Below are 20464 nucleotides of genomic sequence, written 5' to 3'. Positions count from 1 at the left end.
AGGGAGATACTCGTATGCATATATAATACCCTCTCAAATAGTATTAGTACTTGCCATATTTACTAAAACACGAAAAATTATAACAATAAATTTGTCTGATTGATCCATTTGATATTGTATTGTATCTGCTCCACCTACTATCACGAAATTTGATTGCTAATCTAATGCCTGCGGGAAGAGGTGGTGCAACAGATTTAAGCTATGGAATCTCTATTGGCGGTTCGCTTACCGATGCACATACTGCTGCTGCTGCTGCCTGGCAAGGTGGCTATGAAGTGGCCGAAAGTAATTTCCATGCAACTGAAAATTCTCCTGCGTCTGCTGATTTTCGAGAGAGGGATCTATACAGTAGTATTCATTCAGTTCAGTTGGTTGTTCTGGTCGTCTGTTGTTGCTAATATGATCTTGATACACCTTTCTGAAAATTGCAATTCGTTTAAAATCGCATTAAACTTTCTTTGCTACCTTAGCTTGCCACAACATAGCCCCGATTTAAGGGGATCGAGTGTGTTTAAGGCAATAGTAACCTAATAAATACGTACATGGAGCCCATTAGTTGGGAAATTTCACGTTCCATCAAGAACTCATTCTCACGATGCCTATTCCGGAGCTCGGAGAGGTGAATATTCTGCTCCGTGAGCAGGTTTATAGAATTCTCCATGCACTTGAGCTTCTTCTGCCTGCGATTAAGTTTCTCGCACACGAGGCGTAGCTGCTCCTTCTTCGACTCCAGCTGGATGGTTAACTGAAACGAGAAATATATATAATTAGGATAAGCCCGGTTATGACGAGGCCTCGACAACGGACCTTATTTATTTTCTTGTCCTTCTCGGCAGATTCGAAGCACAGTTGGTCAATTTTCTGTTGGTGGTCGTTGGGCGTGGGATTCCTCTTCCAAACCGCCTTCGCCTCCTCGCTCATCTGAACCACCAGCTGCTCGGACCTGCACAGCTCCGTCTTCACATCCTTCAGATGCGAGTGCAGCTGCTGCTCTCTTTGGTAACTGGAGTCAAGCTGGACTGCTGTACTCCTCAAATGGTCCTCCAGCTCCCTGCGGATGTGGAATGGAAACTTTTAGGTGCACTGTGCATCGAAAAACTCTACAGTAAGGGCCTCACCTGATCTCGGCCCTCGTCTGTTGGATCTTTATATCCAGCTCAGCGTTCCCCGCCTGCAGCTTGCGAGTATTCTTCTTTTGTCGGTGGACATAGGTCTTAAATTGCTTGTTATTCAGGACCTTTTGTTTCAAATCGGCTATTATCTGATCTCTCTCCACAACGAGCTGGTCGAGTCCATCCTGACGCTTCTGTTGTTGGACCTTCAACTTGTTCTCCAGAGAGACTACATATTCCCCGTTTCTTTCGACTTCTTTCTGAGCCTGGAGCACGATAGCCTCCGACTCCTTCACTAGCTGATCCAGCGCCGTATTGCTGTTAAAGGAAAGATAACTCAGTAAAATTTCATTCGAAATCCACATCTGGCTGCTCCGCTCACCGAGACATTAGGTTCTCCATCTCAGCCTTCATCGACGCGATGGTGTTGTCCTTAGTGGTTAAAGAGGTATTCTTTTGGGCCAGTTCCCTTAAGTTTTCGTCGTTTTGTGCCTCGTAGAGTCGTAGCATCTGCTTCAGCTCGACCACCGTCTGCTGCCAGTTTTCCTCCACCGCCTTCAGCTTTTCCTCGAGGTCCGCCTTGAGCCTAATCATCTCTCCGTTGTAGGCCTTATGGATCTGTAACAACCGAGCCTCCATGAGCTGCTTCTGCTGCCGCAGTTCGCTTTTGTCGCTGTACTGATCCTTGTTGGGCGAAACCTGTTGGCAGACAGGTGTCACACACACCTGGTCGATGCTCTCTGCGATGCTGGACATTTGCCGGCTCTGCGGATAGACGGGAAAGAGCTGAGTATTGGAGCAGACGGCGAACCAGACGAGATCCAGAACCAGACATACCAGAAGATCCTTCAGCTTGACTGTGAGCTTCCCTTTCTGATTGCATTCCTCCAGCTCGTCCTTGGCCAGATGATCGTACAACATCATAAAGCCCGAGTCGACGATCCCCTGGCAACGATTCTTCAGATCTTGGACGCTCTCGATGGCTGCAAAGAAAATGGAACTGCTGTGTCCACAGGCTTAGGATGGAATCACGCAAACTCACGCAAATTCTGGAGCAAACGGGTCGGATCCTCATTCCTATGAACCCACTTGCTGTCCTCGTTGAGCACAATGGCAACCAACTTGTACGAGCCAATCATTTTGGACTCCTCCGGCCCCAACGATTGCAGCTTCTCGAAAAACGCCGCTTGAAGGCATTGTATACTCTGGTACTGTGCCTGGAAAGCACGCACTCGATTTCGAATGAGGACCCACTGGTGGGCCGTACCTTGAATTGGATGAGCGTTGAAAAACGTACCATAAGACAATTAGATGGAGGGTAAACATACGTGGGGCGACTGCGGTAGTAACTTCCTGAGCAAGGCTGTTCATCGAGAGAGAGATCTTGGCTTGTTGCTGCGGCGTCTCTGGCAACGATATACGCTCGTCGACGGATCCGGAGCACGACTTACTAGGCACCGAGCAGATGCTCAGATTACACCCTTCAGTGCCGCAGAGCGTATAAATAAATTGGCTTTCGTTCGAAGCCTGTAGAACAATCCATTTTAGATTAGAGAACGAGGCTCCTTCCCCCTTTTACCGCAGGAACTTACCCTCAAATTATTAGCCTTAGCTCGCAAATCGCTGGCTTTAGTAGCTGCACAGGATCGGGAAGGGGATTAATTAATGAGATTGGCTAGAGAACTAATAACTCACAGCGAACAAATACTGTGCTAGTAGACATTTCTACATATCACAACAAAATGCAGTAATTGTTTAAAAAATATAATATAAATACAACAAAATGAACGATTTTGCACTTAACTCTGATAGTGATCTGAGAGCTTAGTTTGTTATCGATATTGTGCTGCTAAACAGCCTGCCCTGACAGCTAATGCCGGCACATTAGCTAAGGCACACAGGCTTTTATTTGGTTTTATTGCATGTATGTCCACAGTACCTGGCTTTTTCCAATTCCGGTCCCCCGTTGTTTAGGATGGGCGAGTGAAAACAGAAGCCCATCAACAAATGCGAAGCCACGCACAAAACGGAAGCCGTGCTGAACGATGGATAGGAAAGAAGAGCATCGCGTCGGTTCCCATTCTCGCTCTCCCATTAGCCACTCGTCCAACCCGAATCATATGATGCACATCGTCTGGGCAGGCCAGTAATCGGCGGGGCTGTCGGTTCCGATGCTCGTGCAAATTTGCATTCAGTTGCCGTTCGAGTGCCTCCAGAGAACGTTCCGTTCTGAATTCTTTTTTTTCCACATATCTGTCTAGCGCGAAATGGATTCTGAACTCGTATCCCATGAGATCCAACAATACTGAGCCAAGGAAGTGTCAAAAACATCCTGAAGGACTATTAAAGGATTCATTAAACATTGTAAAATTACGTATCCAGTAAGTTGCTGTGTTCCTATGGTCTTTCTGGGATACTTTGGACTCACTTCGATTTTCCACTGTCAGGGCGAAGCCCCAAAAGTGTTTTTAATGATGGAAATCTATGGGAATTGTTTTTGTAGTCGTCTGGGGGCTGTTATTTTGCTCACATTTCCTATGAACAGTCGGCGCGTTTTTCAATTGAATTTAATCAGTGACGTAGACGGTTTATATACTATGAAGTAGTACTCGTTCGTATACTATATCGGACTATATGTATGATGAAATATGGGCTTGCAATGCGATGCGATTGTCAAGGGGGAATCAACGCAAACCAGACACCTCTTAGTTCAAGTTCCGCATGGCAATGATGAGGTTTGGCTCTGAAAGGAAATAGAAAGTGTCTTTAAAAATAGAAATATTCGTAGAAATCGAAACTGGGTAAAGTATGGGCAATTGGAAGGTATACATATATCGCTGTGTATGCCTAGACGCTTGCGCAGTCCACCAACGAATTCAAGTTCAATTCAGATCCACAACTGGCCTGCCATTGACATTCGGTACGAGTGCTGATAATTAAGACAATTAAGGGAATTCCAAATGGGTTACAGAAACAGCATTTATGCACTCGGGGGAAGCCGATCCAATTCAGAATAAAAGTTCCTTCTCTGCTATCCGATTACAGCGATCCGCAATGAAAGCCATCGAGAGCCTCATCCTATTCCTGGCAGTGATCCGCACTTGGCCGCGAATCGAGGCCTGCAACCGCATCCCGCTGGGGACCACCGCAGCCAAGTCTCCAGTGGACGATAACTATGTGCTGTCCGTGGCTGGCAATGTCCAGAGCTATGTGCCGGGCCAGAGGTACAACGGTGAGTGGTCAACCACAGACAAGTAACCTGCCCCCTTCAAACTCTTCCTGCTCTTCCAGTGACCCTGAGTGCCTTTTCGGGGCTGTCCTTCGTGAGCTTTTTATTGGCACTGGACCTCGAGACGGGAGATGGCGAGGATGATCCGAATGCAGTGGGCACCTTTGAGCTACAGGATCTATCCGAGACGCGCTTCAGTCCGCGGTGCGCCAACCTCGTGGAGAACACGAACACAAATGTGAAGACTCACGTGGACGTGGTCTGGGTGGCACCGTCAAGTCCCGGACAGGGATGCATCCTGCTGCGGGCGACCGTGATGCAGCATCGCGATGTTTGGTTCATGGACGATGGCTTCCTGACCAAGCGCATGTGCGAGGAGGAGGTGGACGACATCGACAGTCAGCCCAGCATTATGGATCCGTGCTGTGCCTGCGACGAGGCCAAGTACGAGGTGGGTATCGTTCAACAAGTTCAATGACTTTCAACAAGCTAAATTACTCTCATTATCAGCTCACCTTCGAGGGCAAGTGGTCGCGGCACACGCATCCCAAGGACTTTCCGGCGAACAGCTGGCGCACGCGATTCAGCGACATTATCGGCGCATCCCACACCATCGACTATCGGTTCTGGCAGTACGGGGAGATGGCCAGTGAGGGGCTGCGGGAGGTGGCCGAGCACGGCTCCACACGCACCCTGGAAAGCGAGCTGAAGGACCAGAGCGAGCACATTCGCACGATCATCAAGGCACGGGGAATCGCCTATCCAAATGTGACTGGCAAGACTTTCGCCGTCTTTCGCGTCGACTCGAATCATCATCTGATTTCCTTGGTCTCCATGGTGGATCCCTCGCCCGACTGGATTGTAGGTGTCTCCGGGCTGGAGTTGTGCCTGCCCAACTGCTCGTGGGTGGAGAACAAGGTCCACAATCTGTATCCCTGGGATGCGGGCACTGACAGCGGTCCATCTTATATGGTAACATTTATATCTCTCAAAGGCTTCTCTGCGATCAATGCTAAATCCCTCTTTTTCGCTCCAGTCTGCCGACCAGCCGCAGGTGCCGCCCGACGTAGTACGTCGCATCAAGTCAAACTACCCCAACGACCCTCGCTCGCCTTTCTACGATCCCACCGGAGCTCAGATGAAGCCTCTGGCCACATTGCACATCAATCGAAGGCGTCTCTACGAGAAGAACTGCGAGTCGACTGATTGTAAGGCACAATAACTTAATATCTACTCTGAACAAGCCTAATTTAGAGCTCCTGAATGCCTTTCCAGCGGAGCAGCTGCCGGCGGAGTGCGCCACTCAAGCCTGGACCAGATGGGACGAGTGCAGCACTAAATGCGGACCCGGCAAGCAGTACAGGACGCGGGAGTTCAAGAATCCCGTGCTGGCATCGGTGAGGCCATCCTTGAGATGAAGACAAATTAAGAGATGCATATATATAACCTCTGATTACACGTTTCCCAGCGTCATCGTTGCAACAATGCCCTGCGGGAGGAGAAGAACTGCGTGGGACGCAATTGCGCCAGCTTCAATGAGGAAACAGCCGACGGGGTGCAGGCCGAGGTTGGATATCCGACTGAGGGCTCCAACGATCCGCAGTGTGGGCTGTCCGAGTGGAGCGAATGGTCCTCTTGCACTGTGACATGTGGCATGGGCGAGCAGACACGGTCGAGGCACTACCTCAACAAGAAGGCTAAGAAGAAGTGCCAGAAGGCGAGCAAGGCGCGCCTGCAGGAGACAAAGGTGTGCGAGGCCATGGAGTGCGGGGGCGACATAGTCCCCGAGGACGCAGCTGGAGACGCGGTGGATGGGGCCGAGAAGCGTTCGATCTTTCGCAACTTCGAGAGCTACAGCCAGCACAAGGAGGAGTATATACCGCCAGTGTGTGGAATTACGCCCTGGTCGGACTTCTCGCCCTGTCAGGGTCCCTGCGGAGGCCACGGAAAGCGACAGCGTATACGGAAGGTGTGGAACAACAACCAGGTGTACGGCGTGCGAGACCCCAGCGACGATGGCAGTGATCCCTGCCGCCACATCAAGCTCCACGAGGAGGTGAACTGCACGAATCCCAGCTGTGACACCATCGTTCCTAATCTTTGCTACGAGGACCTGTTCGAGAGCCCCTGCCGGGACAGCGACGTGACCAACTACTGGTACTACGACCACGTAAGCGACCAATGCGCGATCTACTGGTCGGACCGCTGCGACACCAACCGCAACAAGTTCAAATCGAAGGAGGAGTGTGAGGACACCTGCCGACTGCCTCGCCACAAGCAAGAGCTTCAGAGCGACCGCCTCCAAACCATCGACTGTCTCGTCTCCGAGTGGGTCACCCACAGCTGCAACGCCACCTGTGGCGACGGCTATCAGCTACGGACCCGTCGCGTCCTTCGCACTCCGAAATACGGTGGCAAGCCATGCCCCAAGCATCTGGTGCGCCTCGATCGCTGCTATCAGCGCTGCGACGACATTTATTCGATCAGCGGTGGGGGATTCGGCGAGCGACGTCATGTGGCCAAGACGCCACCACCGGATCCGCGGGATGAGTGCCGCTACTCGGAATGGTCCGCCTGGACGCCCTGCACAGCCACGTGTGGCGACAACGCCGTCCGGCAACGCACCCGTACTCTGCTCAACACGGATCTGAGCTACAAGTGCAAGGATCGTGTCCGCATGGAGAAGTGTATGATGATGCCGTGCCTCCTCAGCAGCAACGACGAGGCCGAAAAGTGGTAAGGCAACAGGAGAAGGAGGAGGATCTATCGTCAAGTATTAGTCGTACACACCAATTATGTAATCGCAAGTGAATGAATGACAAAATATATAAGAATCCCCCTAGGTGCTCCAGGCCATTGACTGTTGATAGGGAAGGTAATCGAATAATAAGGAACTCTAGTTCCCAGCTAAAGTTCCACTTCTGTAGTATAATATTTCCGCTTCATGCCACTTTCGTCATTGACCCAAATCTGCTGTACGACTGTGGCACGGCCCTTGCCTCCTTCAGCGCCCTGGTCCAAGTTCAAAGAACTCAAGCGCCAAATCGTCAATTGGAGAGCGTGCCACACACAAGAAGAAACAAAAAACTATACCAATTGACGGCAACTCAATCAAGATGAGATAATTGAAAAGCTCAACGATTAATAGAGACGATTCACCAATTTCGGCACTGACCCAGCCGCCGAGCAGTCAGTCGACGCTGAGCTGTGGACAGCTATAGATCGAGACGCGATGTGGCGACTTGTACGGGTGCTTGTGCTACAAATTTTGGTGATTCGGGGCGTGCGGGGGGCATGTAATCGAATCCCTCAAGGAGCCAGCGGCGAACGGTCCGCTGTCGATGAAAACTTTCGGATTTTGATCGATGGAAATCCAGCGACCTACGTACCCGAGCATCAGTACAATGGTGAGGGGTCCCGTGCACATCCATCCATCCATCCATCTATCATAAATTTCCACAGTGTCGCTTTCCTGTCCCATCAATTTAAAATTCGTGAGCTTCACGCTGGTCATCGAGAGCGAGGATCAGGCGGTGGCCTTCAATGGACTGGACATGACCGGGCACTTTGAGCTCCTGGGCTCCCCGGACACCAGATTCAGCGTCGGCTGCGAGAACATGGTCGAGAGCACCAACACCAACGCCAAGACCCATATCGAAGTCTCCTGGGTGGCTCCGAAGTCTCCCGAAAGCGGCTGTGTGCTCATCAAGGCGGGGGTAGTGCAGCAACGTGATGTATGGTTCATTGATGAAGGCTTCCTCACCAAACGCGTCTGCCCCGAGGAAATTGACGAGCTGAACAGCATGACGCCGCCACTCCAAAACTGTTGTGCCTGCGATGAGGCCAAGTACGAGGTGGGACGCCCAAGACTGGCCCAGAATGTTACGCCGTTACAGTTCCTTTTCCTTTCAAGATCGTCCTAGAGCGCAAGTGGACCAGGAACACGCATTCCAAGGACTTCCCAGTCGAGGCCTGGCGCACACGCTTGGGCGAGGTGATTGGCGCCTCGCACAGAAATGAATACCGCTACTGGGCCTACGGAGGACGAGCCAGCCTGGGCATGCGCGAGATGGCCGAGCATGGCGCCACCCGTACCCTGGAGCAGGAGATCCGAGACAACACCCAAGTTTGGCTATTCCTTTTCTTTTCGTGAGGGCTCCTGTTCCATCTGGTGATCTCTTACAGAACGGCGCTGTGCGTACCATCATCAAAGCCCCGGGCATCCCTCATCGTTTGAATGCCTTTGGCTCCACGCTGGCCAATGCTCGGGTGGATCCGGCTCATCATCAAATCTCGCTGGCTGCCAAAATCGATCCATCGCCCGATTGGATACTGGGTGTGGCGGGTCTGGAGCTGTGCCTCAGCAATTGCACGTGGCTGAAGCGAAAGGTATTGAACTTGTACCCCTGGGACATTGGCACCGATTCAGGACCCTCATATATGGTGGGTAAAGATCACAGGTCCCAGATCACAGACCACATGCTGCCAGTCACAGATTTCTAATGGAAGAACGGGTTTCTCCCTCAGTCTCCCGATCAGCCACAGGTTCCACCAGATGTGATACGACGTATAACTTCTTCGTATCCCAGCGATTACCGTTCGCCATTCTTTGACGATACGGGCGCCTCAATGAAGCCCCTGGCCACGCTCTACCTGACCAGGAAGAAACTCTACATTCGCGAGTGCGAGGAGGGTGAGTGACCAGAAACATAATGATTCAATTATATAGCTGACGCTTGGCTTACTCAGTATCGCAAGGTGGACGGGCGCCCCTGGAATGCGCCGTACATCCTTGGAACGATTGGAGTAACTGCAGCACCCGCTGTGGTCAGGGCTATACCCAGCGCTTCCGCAGCTACAAGAATCCCAACCTAGCGGCCAATTACAACTGCGTTATTCAGCTGGAGGAGATTCGCCAGTGTCAGGGCACCCAGTGCGGTCAGGAGGAGGAAGAGTACGCCATTGCGGGTCCCGGTGTGGATGTGGGCTTGGGTTTGGGTGGGGAGGGTGCGACAGGCACTGGCTCCATGGCCGAGTGTCAGCTGAGCAACTGGAGTGAGTGGTCGCCATGCTCAAAAACATGTGGCCGAGGCATCTCCACGCGGACCCGCGACTACTACAATCCACAGGCGAGGCCGCGATGTCTGACGGTCATGCGACTTCCACTGGAGGAGACAAGGCAGTGTCTGGGCTCGGACTGTGGCGGAACCATACCTGACAACGGGGAGCTCGATGGTTTGCCGGAGCCAGAGCTATTCGGCGAACCCAATCAGACACCCAACTGGAACACTAATAGCCACAATAACAGGCTGGATAGTCCGTATGGAGGATCAGCTAATCAAGGATGGAACAGAAAGGGTTTTAGCCCCGCTGAGAATGACAATGCCTTTGGCAGGTCATCGTACGGTTCTGCGGATAGATCGCAGGACACCAACGCGCCCTTTGGCCAGACGGACAGCCAGCAACGAACACCGTTTGATCCAACCGACAGTCGACGGGGCTATAACACAAATCGCCAGCCACTCGATCAAGAGCGGCCCAACTATAATACCTACGGCAGTGAGAAAATGCTGGGTAACAGACCCGGGAGTAGCTACAATGATTACAACCTCGGATACAACAGCAATGATTACACCACCCCTAACCTGAGGCCGGGCCTTGGCTTCACCACTAGATCTCCCTACGCAGGACGCTATCCCAGTCGCCAGCAGGACATCGCTGAGCCGCCGAGCAGCAGCGGCAACAGCAACTACAATGTGGTCCAGGACTACTGCTTCGAGAAACCCATTGCCTCCACTCGTCCTTGCCTGGCCAATCCGGTGGTTGTAAGCAACTACTGGTTCTACGACCACGATGACCACGAGTGCAAGATCTTCACCACGGACAACTGCGATGAGAACAAGAACCGTTTCCGTTCGCTGATGGCCTGTGAGGGTACATGTCTGCAGCCCCAGATGAACGTGGAGCGTAGCGAAAATGAATCCATGGATTTATATGGCGGGGGAGCTTACGCCCAGACCGGGGGATCCTATGCCCAGACAGGCGAAGCTTATGGCGCTGCTCGATTCGGCGAAGCGATAGGGGATATAGGTGAGCCGCTGTCACACACACGGAACACAAACGATCCGTACAGGACGGGTCGTTATGGCAGCTGAAGAGTGGTCGGATTGCTTAATAAAGTATTACGATGAATAATTGCCAGTCAGGTTCTTTTTACTCGACTTTCATCCAGAGTTGAAAGAGAATTTCATCTGGGTTTCGGTTTCTCTGTCGCAGTTTTGAAGAGAACCAAAGCTTTGGTTGTTTTTCCGGCGCTGATAAGGCCCCAGTCGCAGTCTATAGGAATCAGTGGGTCAGAAAAATAAGGCGCTCGGCAATACACTCTACTACACTGCTGGGGCTTATCGGGGAACCGTCGGAACAGCAGCCAAGACTCTCTTTCTGATTCACTTTTCGCAAAAGGGAAAAAGCTTCGCTCAGTTTGCAACAGTCGCCCAAGTCGAATGGTTATAGACTTTTCAGAATGTGGCGGACCGACTCTGTTCCTCTGTTTCCACTGCTTCTGGCGGCGCTGACGATCGGCACAGCCCGCAGTCTGATCTGTACACGCCGACCGGCAAACACGGCCACGCCCAAGTCGCCAGTGGATGAGAACTATGTGATAAGCATAACAGGCAATCCGGAAACATACATTCTCGGACAGGAGTACAACGGTGAGTAAAGTTCATTGGCCCTTGCGCTTGAACTTCATGGGAAGAGAGCCTTGGGCTTTGAGGCATCATCGGAATAGCTAGGCTTCCAAGATTTCGCAATGTTTATTGTTTAGTAAACAAATTACGCACATGTGCCTTGAGTCGATCTGGCTTATCGCGGGCTCTGGCGAATTCGAAAGCCTGGCACACGATTATTCAAGGTCAGCGATAACAGCTAAAGAACTGAATGATCTTACAGTTTCCCTGAATGCATTCAATGGGCATCGCTATATTAGCTTCATTCTGGCGCTGGAGAACGAAAACGGGGACTTCAACTATGCGGATGACCTCGGCAGCTTTGAGCTGAGCGACATGACCGAGTCGCGCTTCAGTCCCAACTGCATAAACATGGTGGAGAACACCAACACCAATCCAAAGACCCACATGCACCTGACCTGGGTGGCGCCCAGCGAGCCAGGCAGCGGCTGTATCCTTATGCGGGCTACGGTCTTGCAGCATCGTGACGTATGGCACATGGATGACGGTGGACTAACGCGACGTATTTGCGAGGAGGTCGTTGACGATGTGGAGAGCCAGCCGACGGCTCCTTTGATGGATATACCCTGCTGTGCCTGCGACGAGGCGCGCTATGAGGTGAGAGTGGTATAGCAAAGGCGTAGAAGTTCTCAAGTAACCTTTTTGTTGTCCAACAATACAGCTGATATTTGAAGGCGTCTGGTCCCGCAACCTGCATCCAAGGGACTTTCCAGCTCGAGGCTGGGAAACGCGATTCTGTGAGCTTTTGGGGGCTGCCCACAGCGCCGACTACCGCTTCTGGGAATCCGGATCCCTGGCGAGCGAGGGCCTCAAGCAGTATGCGGAGCACTGCAGCTCGCGTCTGCTCGAGCGGGAATTCAGCATCAACTTTCGGGTGAATTGATATTTCTCTAGATCGGCTGGGAATCCAAAGTAACGCCACGTCTTAACAGGATCAAAAGATCCGCACTATTATCAAGGCACGCGGCCCGTCGTTCCCCAATATGAGTAGCAAGTCCATGGCCTCGGTACGAGTGGATCCATTGCATCACATGGTATCGTTTGCCTCCAAAATAGAGCCCTCGCCAGACTGGATCGTGGGCGTCAGTGGACTGGAGCTATGTCTGCGGAACTGCACGTGGCTGGAGGGAAAGGTTATTAATTTGTATCCCTGGGATGTCGGCACGGATGCGGGGCCAAGCTATACGGTAGGCGATAGCACGATCAGTCGCTAATTTTGCACTAATTTTGAGCCCTCTCTACTTGATAGTCACCTGACCAGCCGCAGGTCCCTCCAGATGTCATCAGGCGCATGCGTTCCGATTTTCCAAATGATCCTCGCTCGCCCTTCTACGACGAGACGGGGGCTCCCATGAAGCCCATGGCAATCCTGACCGTACGACGTCAACGCATCTACGAGCGGCGCTGTGCGGATGAAGACTGTGAGTGTAGCGAGAGTATATATAGATGTCCCATTTGTTATGATAATCAACTGATCCCCCAATCCCCAGCAAACAATCCAGCAGAGGTACCCCGAGAGTGCCTTACACATCCCTGGTCAAGCTGGAGCGACTGCTCATCCAAATGTGGCGATGGCATGCAGTACAGGCGACGCGTCTACAAGCAGCCTGAGCTGGCGAAGATCTACAACTGCAATGAGCCGCAGTATGACGAACGCGAGTGCCAGGGCCAGATGTGCGGTGCACAGAATCTAATGGGGAACGTTGAAGACTTTGATGATCTGGACCCTGGAATGGGAATGGGAACGGGCTTTGGCATGGGCGCGGGAATGGGCGGAAACATCCGTCAGTCGTCCCAGCAACGAGGGCCCGAGTGTCAACTGAGCCGTTGGGGCAGCTGGAGTGCATGCAGCGTGACCTGCGGAGAGGGCTACGAAATGAGGCAGCGCCAGTATCTCAATCCTGGAGCCGAATCGAAGTGCCAGAGTGTGCATCGAATGGACTTGCAAGAGACGCGCAAATGTGAGGGCAGAGCTTGCCTCGGTAATCTGCCAGGATCAATTAACGGCGACATGGACATGGGTATGTCACCTTATGAAGAGTCCATGGGCGGACGAGGCGGCGGAGGCATGTATGGTCCACCCTCAGAACTAGACGCCAATAGATTTGAGGGAAACTCTAACAGAGGCTCTGATGGGACTCCAATAAATCAGGATCGATCGGGATTCGGCTTTTCGGTTGGCAACCTTAAAGGCCACACCCCCATTTGGGGCGACAGCTCACAGAAATCGGATGATATGTGGCTTCCAGAGCGACAGACAACTCTGAACCAGAAGCCACCGTCCTACAAGCAGCCCAGGATTCAAAGTAATTACAATGTCGCCGCCGGCTATGAACCGATAACGGAACCACCATCACCCTGGTCACGCCAACGTCCCAGTGACATTTACCAGCCGTCGCGTTTAGAGGATGTAGAACGGGCTCCTTGGCAGCGACAGGGTCCCGGAAACACACACAGCAGAGAGTTCCTTACATCGGATACAGACATTCCTGGCGCTGGTACAGAGCAGGAAGCATGGCAACGACCCAATGGCTACCGCAATGGCGACACTGATCCCGTCCTGTCGACCCGCTGCTTCCAAATGCTGCACACCGTTCAGCCGCGCTGCCAAAATCAAACGATAACGGGACAGTTCTGGTTCTACAACTTCTGTGCCGATGAATGCATGTTGTATGCAACAGATCCGTGCGATCGCAATTTGAACAAATTCAGCAGGTGGGAGGAGTGCGAGAAGTGTCGCCTGCCTGAGTTCGCTCCCCTGCAGCAGATGCGCTCCAATTCTCCGGAATGCCAGGCACTGAGAGCCACATGGTATGCCGAGGAGAGAGTCCGGGAAGAGCAACGAGCGTCAAATAGAAGACGGAATTACGGTGGCCAACGGCAACGCGGTAGAAATTAAATTACCTATGTACATTTTAATATCTAGTAAATACTTTTTTAGGTTTGCATTATTCCACTAAGCTTTCTAACCGTATATGTATTTAGTTAATAATATATTAGGGATAAAACAGGATGTCTCATTCAGTCACTTTCACTGTCGGAGGGTAGCAGCGGAGGACCTCTCGGGTGCATCCACAACGTTTGGTGTTCCTGCTGGGAAGAGGAGCAGCTCCCTTGCGTACCTGTTTCGTTCAGGACCGAGAGCGTTTCGTCGGCCTTGTTCTGCCTTCTACTATGTATTGTAACTATAGAATATATAGGCAAGTGGAATGAAGATCAATCGCACCGAACTGGTCAACTCCTGCCTCAATACTAGGAGATAAGAAGAGCAGAGAGATAGGAGAGATTCAAACAGGAGCAGTGTGAAATGGTTCATAGGCGGCTCCTTGACGCCGAGCTGTTCTGTCATGCCCTGGGCCAGCTTTTCGACAACAGGTCGAAGGAATGTAACAGGTTTCAAATGGAGGAGGCATACAAGCCGCTCGACTCACTGATAGAGTAATACGTGTCAAAGGTCTCGAATAAATAGAATCTATCGTTTTCCTTGAACTCTGCAGAACGTGGGACGACAGACGTGTTAAAGCATCAAGTAGACTCCATTTTGAGCCTGTATTTCAATATAAATGCTTCAGACGCCACAACGGCCACTTACCCAGTCGTTTGTCGGGGATCTCTTTATGTCTTTAGACGCAGAAGTTGGCCAGTTCCGTGGGACTGGGTGCCAAAATGAACCGAAATTCATTCTGTGAATTCTCCACTGCACAAAAAGTATCAAAAATAATTCGCTTGCCGGTCGTCACAAGGTGTTTGTTTGTGTTTTTTGTTTTGATAACTAGCCGACAGCTGATAGTGATGGCACTCGACATGTGCATATGCCGATGCACGATAGTACGAATAGTAAGAATCACGAGGAGGATTCCCAAACTGCGACGTTAGCTACGAATTACCCTTAAAGTCTATGAAAAATTATTAAAAATCGATTTGAGATTGATTAATGAATTTAATAAATTCTCTGTAGAATAATTTGAGACGGTTACGACTACTTATTTTGCGGTTTGCTATCAAGTTCGCACCAGTCTAGTGTCATATCAGCATAATCAGCTGTATTCCAGAGCTGCCTACAACCACGAAACGCAAATTGCACAAGCACAAAGAAAAGCAAAAGTGAAAAGTAAAAATAACAATATAAGAAGAAATGCATTTGCAACGTTTTCAATTCATGATGCGTAGCATGTTGAGGGTGCAACAGGTTGCTGCAATGGCTCAACACCAGCAACAACTCCGTAATTTATCACTTTATTGGCATTTGGCACAATCACAAAGGACGGCTGGAGCTCCAGGAACAGGAAAAAAGTCAGGTGGTGACCAAAAACCAAAAAATCCGCCACAAAAGATTACACTTGTTCAGCACAACCAGGCACTGAGCATAACCACCTTGGAGGAAGCCCAAAAGCTGGCTAAGCGGCGAGAGTTGCACCTGTTGCGTCTGGACCAAACGGACACCAAAACCGGGCGCGCCATGTTTAAGTTGGTACTAAATACGCAGTTATAGGGAAACTCTCTATTAATTGGAATACATTCTTTCAGACTTGTCACGTCTGCGGAAATGTTAGCCGATGATGGGGGTGCAACGAACACCGCTACCGACAAAATCAACAAAAAGTCTGAGAAGTCACTGACAATAGGTGCCCGAATAGCGGAGCATGATCTTGAGTCGCGACTCAAGAATATTGTGAAATGGCTGGGCAAGCGACACGAAATCCGCATACTCATCCAGGGCAGTGCTAGCGGATCTGACGAAAGCAGCGCTGAGCGCATAGTCAAGGCTATTGGACAAACCATTACAGAGCCGCTGGTCATTGGCAAAATAGTTCAAAAACGCAGCAAAGGTTCATATATAAAATTTAGCATTTTGCCTGTGACGCAGCCAGCCCCAACTACGCCTACCCCCTCCCAGTCGTGACAACTAACGCCATTGCCTCGGATAAATCCCAATCATTACACAGCAATGGCGTTGCCTCTGTCCATTGTCATTAAACGGGGCGCCCATAACTACTCCACCACGCAAAATAATGGGGGACGACGACCCACTGATCCAACCAAACCTGGAAAGGTGGCGGCCGCATCAATTATTTTTATATTTACTATGAAATATGTCTTCTGGATGCACGCTCTAATCAAGAAGGATAGTTGAATGCTTGAAAAGTTTAGTCTGATGTATGCTCAGCATTTTCGTTAAGATAATTTTTATTTTGTATTGAAAAGCCAATTAATAAACAGCCAGAAAACCTCAAGATAATTCGAATTTTTCATGGGACTCATGATATGATAAAGTTAAAACTCCAATCTATTCACTTCGATATCTTTTATTTCTCATATAGATTTGTGTTGATTTTATATAGGTGCCATTAATTTAATTGGTATTTTCTGTTATATATTTTGTATATAGCATGTGTTATGAATTGTATGGATTCTAAACACATAAGTTAATGAAATATTACACTCTTTCTTTATAATATGAAGTCAGATTAAAGCAAAGCTTACAATTGAACTAAAGTCTACTATTGTTGCACGAGCAGGTAAAGCTTTTATTTGGTTTGGAAATAAATATAAATAGTGTTTTTTAATCATATTAGAAACTTGAAAAATCAACAAATCAGAGCAAAAGTTTGTTGACTTTTGGACATTCATTTATTTCGTGTACCTAAAAGCCGACGACTATAGCAGTGAATTTTGCTTTGTATGGATACAAATTATAGGCGGCGCACAAGATACATTATAGTTTAAGCAATTAAAGCAATCAACTAAAAATACGGCACAAGGAACATTTTTATATTACACAAAATAAATAAAAGATTAATTTAATAATTTAGTTTATGACTAAAACACACAAAAACTTTATGCTTAAACGGCTGAAATAAATTAATACATGTTTTTGGATAAAAAGATAGAGAGAGAACGAAAAAAGGGAATTAAATAACAATGTAAAAAGCCATTAACAAAATGCTATCCTCAAAAAAGAACTCACGCTATATTGTTGCAACTGATAAGCCTCATACTGGAGATATTCTTGATGAATTTGAAACGGATAAGAAGTCATACAATATGGTAAAAGGAATTCATTAAACATTGACATTTTCACTTAAACTTCCGGAATGATATATGCACTAAATAATTTAACTACAGTAAATGCCAAAAGCGTTTTAGTTACATTGTTGCCGCTTTGATTGCATTGGTGATTCCAGATACTGACCTAGACGCGCTGAATCTCAAAGAGCTTGACCTCCGTATCATACCAAATGGCAGGCTCCACATTGCGCAGGTAGATGACACCCCAGATGTAAGTGCGGAACCAGGCTGTGGTGCCTGCGTTTGCCTGATACTTCCGTATTAGTATGGGATGTGGAACAGGCAACAGGCCAACCAGCGTTCCATGTTGCAGAAATTTAAGGATCTCTGATTCGTCAGTAAGGCCCTTGTCTATGCATATCTTCTCCACCTGCGGTACCAGAACCTGAAGCAAGCGCATTATCGTCTGCAGCGGCAACTTTGAGCGCCAGGAGACAATCCACTCGGGTGTGGGTGCCCATCGATCCCCTTCGCCGGGAACCATGCGAATGCTGCTGCGATGGGCCACCGATAGCCGTGACTGGTGGTTGGTGGGTGAGGTAGATTTTCGACCACCCGTTGGTGTTGTGACGGGGGACTTGTCATACGGGACGATTTCAGTAGATTCTTCCGTCTGCGTTTTATCATTTGGATGGGCCTGCTCACGCTCAGTCATCTGACTGATGGCTGGTGTGTCTAGCAAGGATGTTTTCAAAGTGCCCGGCTCGGCTGGTTGAGCAGTTAGTATCTCTGGCTGTGGCTCTTCTATTTGTGACCGCTCATGGGATTCCGTTTCCGATTCAAGATCTTCCTCAGCCTTCGGCTCCGCATTTATCGTGTCCTCCTCCTCATCTTCATCTTCATCATCATTATACTCTTCCGGCACGTGGGCTGAGGGCAGCTCTTGCGAAGCAGCTGCTATCCTCCGCTGCGGTACACGTGGCAAATTGAACTTTCCACCTGCCTTGCGCCCACTCATACACTTGGCTATCCCGGCCATATCTGTGGGGAGATTCGCCATGGCATGGAACACATGACGCTTCCGTATTATGGTATACACTAGATTCGAGTTCCCGTCAAACTGATACTGTATTATGTTGTTAAAGATCTCCAGCAAGAAGAACACCAAATGATGATTGCTTGGCGCTGATAACAGAAACCAAGGCGTGCTGAAGGCCTCGAGAAGATGCAGGAGCTTCACACTGGCCACCATCGAAAGGGTCTTCAAGTACGGTGAAACATTGACCAAAATAGTCAGCAGACAATCGAACAGCGGCTGCAGGCGCTGATGGCCAGTTGCAATGATTTTGTGAAACACTGTGATGAGCAAATCCGCATGAGTTCCGGTGAAGACCGGAATGTCCATCGGTACAGTGGCGGAGTAAGCCTTATTTAGGCGAACACCAAAGTTTCGCTCCCCTGAAATGTAAGAACTTAAGTCGTTGCACACTGTCAATAATAAAAAAGGGACTCACCTGACAACAGCAGTAGTATGAATACTCCTATGTGCATCAGGCCTACGCGGGATTGGTCCGCCCGAGAGTAGTTCAAGTGATACAATATGGGAATGAGTATGTCTAAAACATCTGAGCTCTTCAGAACGAAATACAAAAACTTTTTGTTATAGTCGCATATCTTCCAGAACAAAATGAGCAGCTCCTGATGACAATGCAAACGCTTTGTGGAATTGGGTAAATAGTTTTGAACCAGGGGATTATTCAACAGACGAGTTATGCCCTTGAGGATAAAATGGAAATCCTCATCCCGATGGACACGCGAGAGATAATTGATGAACAAATTGTCCCCGCAGTTTCCTTCGTCATAGGAGTGCTGTCCAGGCTGGGTGAGCTGTTGCTGCACCACCATGTCATGGTCCAACGTGACAATAAGGAGTTGCAGACAAGCCTCGACCAAGGGCTCCGTAGTGTCCGCAAAGATCAGGTGGTTGTAGGGTACGCCATATCCAACTGGATCATACGAACATACTGTGTTTAAGAATGACGTAAAGAGAGGCAGGGCATGACGATTGTCGGCCGAGGTGAAGTAGGCTATCCATTTGTTGGGCTCCTCGGATTGTTGAGGCGAGCGGTACATCGGCTCTGAGAAACAAGTGAGAAGCAGCTTCAATAGCTCCGTGCGCCGGCGCTCCATGTGGGCATTGTGAGGTGGGGACTGGGCGAATCCCACTCCTGCCTCCCAAATATATTCGCAGCTATCAATATTGGCGAGTTCCTCGGCCTTCTCCGGACCCGCGCGACGAGCCGATGTAACAGTGAAATCTGGACAGAAGAGTAAATCGCAAATGGCATTCAGTAATGACTGGGCCAAAGGCATTGTCTTTTCCTGGGACGGCAAACTGCTCCAGAAGAAATCGCGCCATTTATCATCCTCAAAGATGTATGGCAAACATCTGATCAGGAGGCGCACACAGTTCAAAACGCACTGTTGCTCTGCCTGAGTGCGGCAGCTGCTGTCCACCGCCTGGGCCAGTTTCTCGACAGCCTTATAGCACAGAGTGGCCAAGTTGGCTGGGTTATCGTTCCTTATTTGTCGAATTTCATTCGATGTAACCAAAGCGAACACATCCTCAAGAGTTGTTTGATGGCCTTGCCAGAACTGCTCCCAGAATTGCTCATCACTGGGGTCGATTTTCTGATTCTTTTGCGTCAGCTGCACAATTGCCTTGCGAAAGTTCAACTTTGAATCTGTGTTTCCCATATTGTTTGGGTTCTGATGTGCTTTGGTATTGTTGAGTGCCTGATTTCCACCTGCCCCGTGTGCGGTCGCCCCAATTCAAGTGTTTCCAGTGGTCTGAAATGAGTTTACATACAATTTAAATACTTTTCTGTTTAAAATCCGAAAGATTCACAAATTCGCCTACGCACGTAAAGAAAAATCAACCAGCTCTGTTGTTCTTGTTGTTGTGCACTGTTGACAGGTCGTCAGTGCTGCCAGATTTTCTGAGTCAATACAATTCGAAAAACAAATGCAAAAAATGGCTAAAATCTGCAACTCCTTACACTACCTTTTTATTATGTGTAAATATTACGATGGAAGCATTTTGCATATCTATAGAATATCAAACAGGATTGAAATGTTTTACAAAATTACACTGTGCGACAATATGCAAACTTTTGAATGTACTTTGCTGGCCAACTGGCTTGTTTCCGCAAAGTCTGGCCTTTTTTTGTACAGTAAAATTATACGAGGCATATGCAGAATATTTCCAACGAGATGTTTTTTAAGTCTCCGTGGATTTCTTGCCGTGTTCAAATATTAGCTAGATAGTTTTTTTCAGTGCACAAGCGGACGTCGATATTTTCGAT

The 20464-nt window shown here is 49.3% G+C and overlaps 6 protein-coding genes and 1 long non-coding RNA gene across 10 annotated transcripts; 4 read left to right on the top strand and 3 right to left on the bottom strand.

Moving 5' to 3' along the window:
- Window positions 1–38: 38 nt before the first annotated feature.
- Window positions 39–2955, bottom strand: salto. Its single transcript, XM_001360315.4, has 11 exons — window positions 2808–2955; window positions 2705–2748; window positions 2441–2639; window positions 2155–2379; window positions 1950–2095; window positions 1495–1877; window positions 1119–1430; window positions 808–1051; window positions 543–745; window positions 230–418; window positions 39–168 (listed from the first exon to the last, which is right to left on the bottom strand). Exons 1-11 carry the CDS (start codon window positions 2833–2835, stop codon window positions 162–164), a joined length of 1980 nt encoding a protein of 659 aa, XP_001360352.4. The 5' UTR covers window positions 2836–2955; the 3' UTR covers window positions 39–161.
- Window positions 2956–3151: 196 nt separating this feature from the next.
- LOC6898178 (spondin-1) lies at window positions 3152–7187 on the top strand. Its single transcript, XM_002138213.3, has 7 exons — window positions 3152–3493; window positions 4158–4344; window positions 4404–4792; window positions 4852–5313; window positions 5378–5549; window positions 5617–5738; window positions 5810–7187. Exons 2-7 carry the CDS (start codon window positions 4167–4169, stop codon window positions 7079–7081), a joined length of 2595 nt encoding a protein of 864 aa, XP_002138249.2. The 5' UTR covers window positions 3152–3493; window positions 4158–4166; the 3' UTR covers window positions 7082–7187.
- A 156-nt stretch (window positions 7188–7343) lies between these two features.
- LOC6898177 (spondin-1) lies at window positions 7344–10535 on the top strand. The gene is made up of 6 exons (XM_002138212.3): window positions 7344–7748; window positions 7804–8195; window positions 8255–8467; window positions 8527–8784; window positions 8869–9034; window positions 9091–10535. Exons 1-6 carry the CDS (start codon window positions 7574–7576, stop codon window positions 10494–10496), a joined length of 2610 nt encoding a protein of 869 aa, XP_002138248.2. The 5' UTR covers window positions 7344–7573; the 3' UTR covers window positions 10497–10535.
- Window positions 10536–10799: 264 nt separating this feature from the next.
- LOC4803668 (spondin-1) lies at window positions 10800–14103 on the top strand. Its single transcript, XM_001360314.4, has 6 exons — window positions 10800–11054; window positions 11293–11687; window positions 11752–11964; window positions 12023–12277; window positions 12340–12511; window positions 12581–14103. The coding sequence occupies exons 1-6, from the start codon at window positions 10865–10867 to the stop codon at window positions 13987–13989; spliced, it is 2634 nt and encodes an 877-aa protein (XP_001360351.2). The 5' UTR covers window positions 10800–10864; the 3' UTR covers window positions 13990–14103.
- Window positions 11978–14902, bottom strand: LOC117183665 (uncharacterized). Of its 2 annotated transcripts, none has more exons than XR_004468797.1 (3): window positions 14683–14902; window positions 12344–12509; window positions 11978–12211 (listed from the first exon to the last, which is right to left on the bottom strand). It is a non-coding gene; the product is annotated as an uncharacterized lncRNA (long non-coding RNA). The 2 variants fall into 2 exon arrangements; XR_004468798.1 differs by having other exon boundaries at window positions 12344–12494; window positions 14683–14899.
- Window positions 14903–15127: 225 nt separating this feature from the next.
- mIF3 (mitochondrial translation initiation factor 3) lies at window positions 15128–16326 on the top strand. Of its 2 annotated transcripts, none has more exons than XM_015183774.2 (2): window positions 15128–15561; window positions 15618–15732. In XM_015183774.2, exons 1-2 carry the CDS (start codon window positions 15226–15228, stop codon window positions 15648–15650), a joined length of 369 nt encoding a protein of 122 aa, XP_015039260.1. In that variant the 5' UTR covers window positions 15128–15225; the 3' UTR covers window positions 15651–15732. The 2 variants fall into 2 exon arrangements, with proteins under 2 accessions (XP_015039260.1, XP_001360350.3); XM_001360313.4 differs by having other exon boundaries at window positions 15134–15557; window positions 15618–16326.
- A 268-nt stretch (window positions 16327–16594) lies between these two features.
- LOC4803666 (protein HID1) lies at window positions 16595–20285 on the bottom strand. Of its 2 annotated transcripts, none has more exons than XM_033378341.1 (3): window positions 20164–20285; window positions 18614–19949; window positions 16595–18557 (listed from the first exon to the last, which is right to left on the bottom strand). In XM_033378341.1, exons 2-3 carry the CDS (start codon window positions 19854–19856, stop codon window positions 17284–17286), a joined length of 2517 nt encoding a protein of 838 aa, XP_033234232.1. In that variant the 5' UTR covers window positions 19857–19949; window positions 20164–20285; the 3' UTR covers window positions 16595–17283. The 2 variants fall into 2 exon arrangements, with proteins under 2 accessions (XP_033234232.1, XP_015039259.2); XM_015183773.2 differs by lacking the exon at window positions 20164–20285 and adding an exon at window positions 20024–20144.
- Between the last annotated feature and the right edge of the window lie 179 nt (window positions 20286–20464).

This window comes from Drosophila pseudoobscura, chromosome 3 (assembly GCF_009870125.1).
Source record: "Drosophila pseudoobscura strain MV-25-SWS-2005 chromosome 3, UCI_Dpse_MV25, whole genome shotgun sequence".
In the NCBI taxonomy this organism is placed as follows: domain Eukaryota; kingdom Metazoa; phylum Arthropoda; class Insecta; order Diptera; family Drosophilidae; genus Drosophila; species Drosophila pseudoobscura.
The sequence above is the reverse complement of the archived record's forward strand: the minus strand, read 5'-3'. Positions and strand labels throughout refer to the sequence as shown.

Excerpts from the sequence above, each read along its gene's own strand:
- salto (XM_001360315.4), bottom strand. The coding sequence starts at position 2,835 with ATGTCTACTAGCACAGTATTTGTTCGCT. Across the intron at positions 2,096-2,154 it reads CCGTTTGCTCCAGAATTTGC|CCATCGAGAGCGTCCAAGAT; the intron begins GTGAGTTTGCGT and ends TTTTCTTTGCAG. Across the intron at positions 1,878-1,949 it reads TCAAGCTGAAGGATCTTCTG|AGCCGGCAAATGTCCAGCAT; the intron begins GTATGTCTGGTT and ends GTCTATCCGCAG.
- LOC6898178 (XM_002138213.3), top strand. The coding sequence starts at position 4,167 with ATGAAAGCCATCGAGAGCCTCATCCTATTCCTGGCAGTGATCCGCACT. Across the intron at positions 4,345-4,403 it reads GCCGGGCCAGAGGTACAACG|TGACCCTGAGTGCCTTTTCG; the intron begins GTGAGTGGTCAA and ends CTGCTCTTCCAG. Across the intron at positions 5,314-5,377 it reads ACAGCGGTCCATCTTATATG|TCTGCCGACCAGCCGCAGGT; the intron begins GTAACATTTATA and ends TTTTCGCTCCAG.
- LOC6898177 (XM_002138212.3), top strand. The coding sequence starts at position 7,574 with ATGTGGCGACTTGTACGGGTGCTTGTGCTACAAATTTTGGTGATTCGG. Across the intron at positions 8,196-8,254 it reads GCGATGAGGCCAAGTACGAG|ATCGTCCTAGAGCGCAAGTG; the intron begins GTGGGACGCCCA and ends TTTCCTTTCAAG. Across the intron at positions 9,035-9,090 it reads CATTCGCGAGTGCGAGGAGG|TATCGCAAGGTGGACGGGCG; the intron begins GTGAGTGACCAG and ends TGGCTTACTCAG.
- LOC4803668 (XM_001360314.4), top strand. The coding sequence starts at position 10,865 with ATGTGGCGGACCGACTCTGTTCCTCTGTTTCCACTGCTTCTGGCGGCG. Across the intron at positions 11,055-11,292 it reads TCTCGGACAGGAGTACAACG|TTTCCCTGAATGCATTCAAT; the intron begins GTGAGTAAAGTT and ends ATGATCTTACAG. Across the intron at positions 11,688-11,751 it reads GCGACGAGGCGCGCTATGAG|CTGATATTTGAAGGCGTCTG; the intron begins GTGAGAGTGGTA and ends CCAACAATACAG.
- mIF3 (XM_001360313.4), top strand. The coding sequence starts at position 15,226 with ATGCATTTGCAACGTTTTCAATTCATGATGCGTAGCATGTTGAGGGTG. Across the intron at positions 15,558-15,617 it reads ACCGGGCGCGCCATGTTTAA|ACTTGTCACGTCTGCGGAAA; the intron begins GTTGGTACTAAA and ends ACATTCTTTCAG.
- LOC4803666 (XM_033378341.1), bottom strand. The coding sequence starts at position 19,856 with ATGGGAAACACAGATTCAAAGTTGAACTTTCGCAAGGCAATTGTGCAG. Across the intron at positions 18,558-18,613 it reads CATACTACTGCTGTTGTCAG|GGGAGCGAAACTTTGGTGTT; the intron begins GTGAGTCCCTTT and ends CTTACATTTCAG.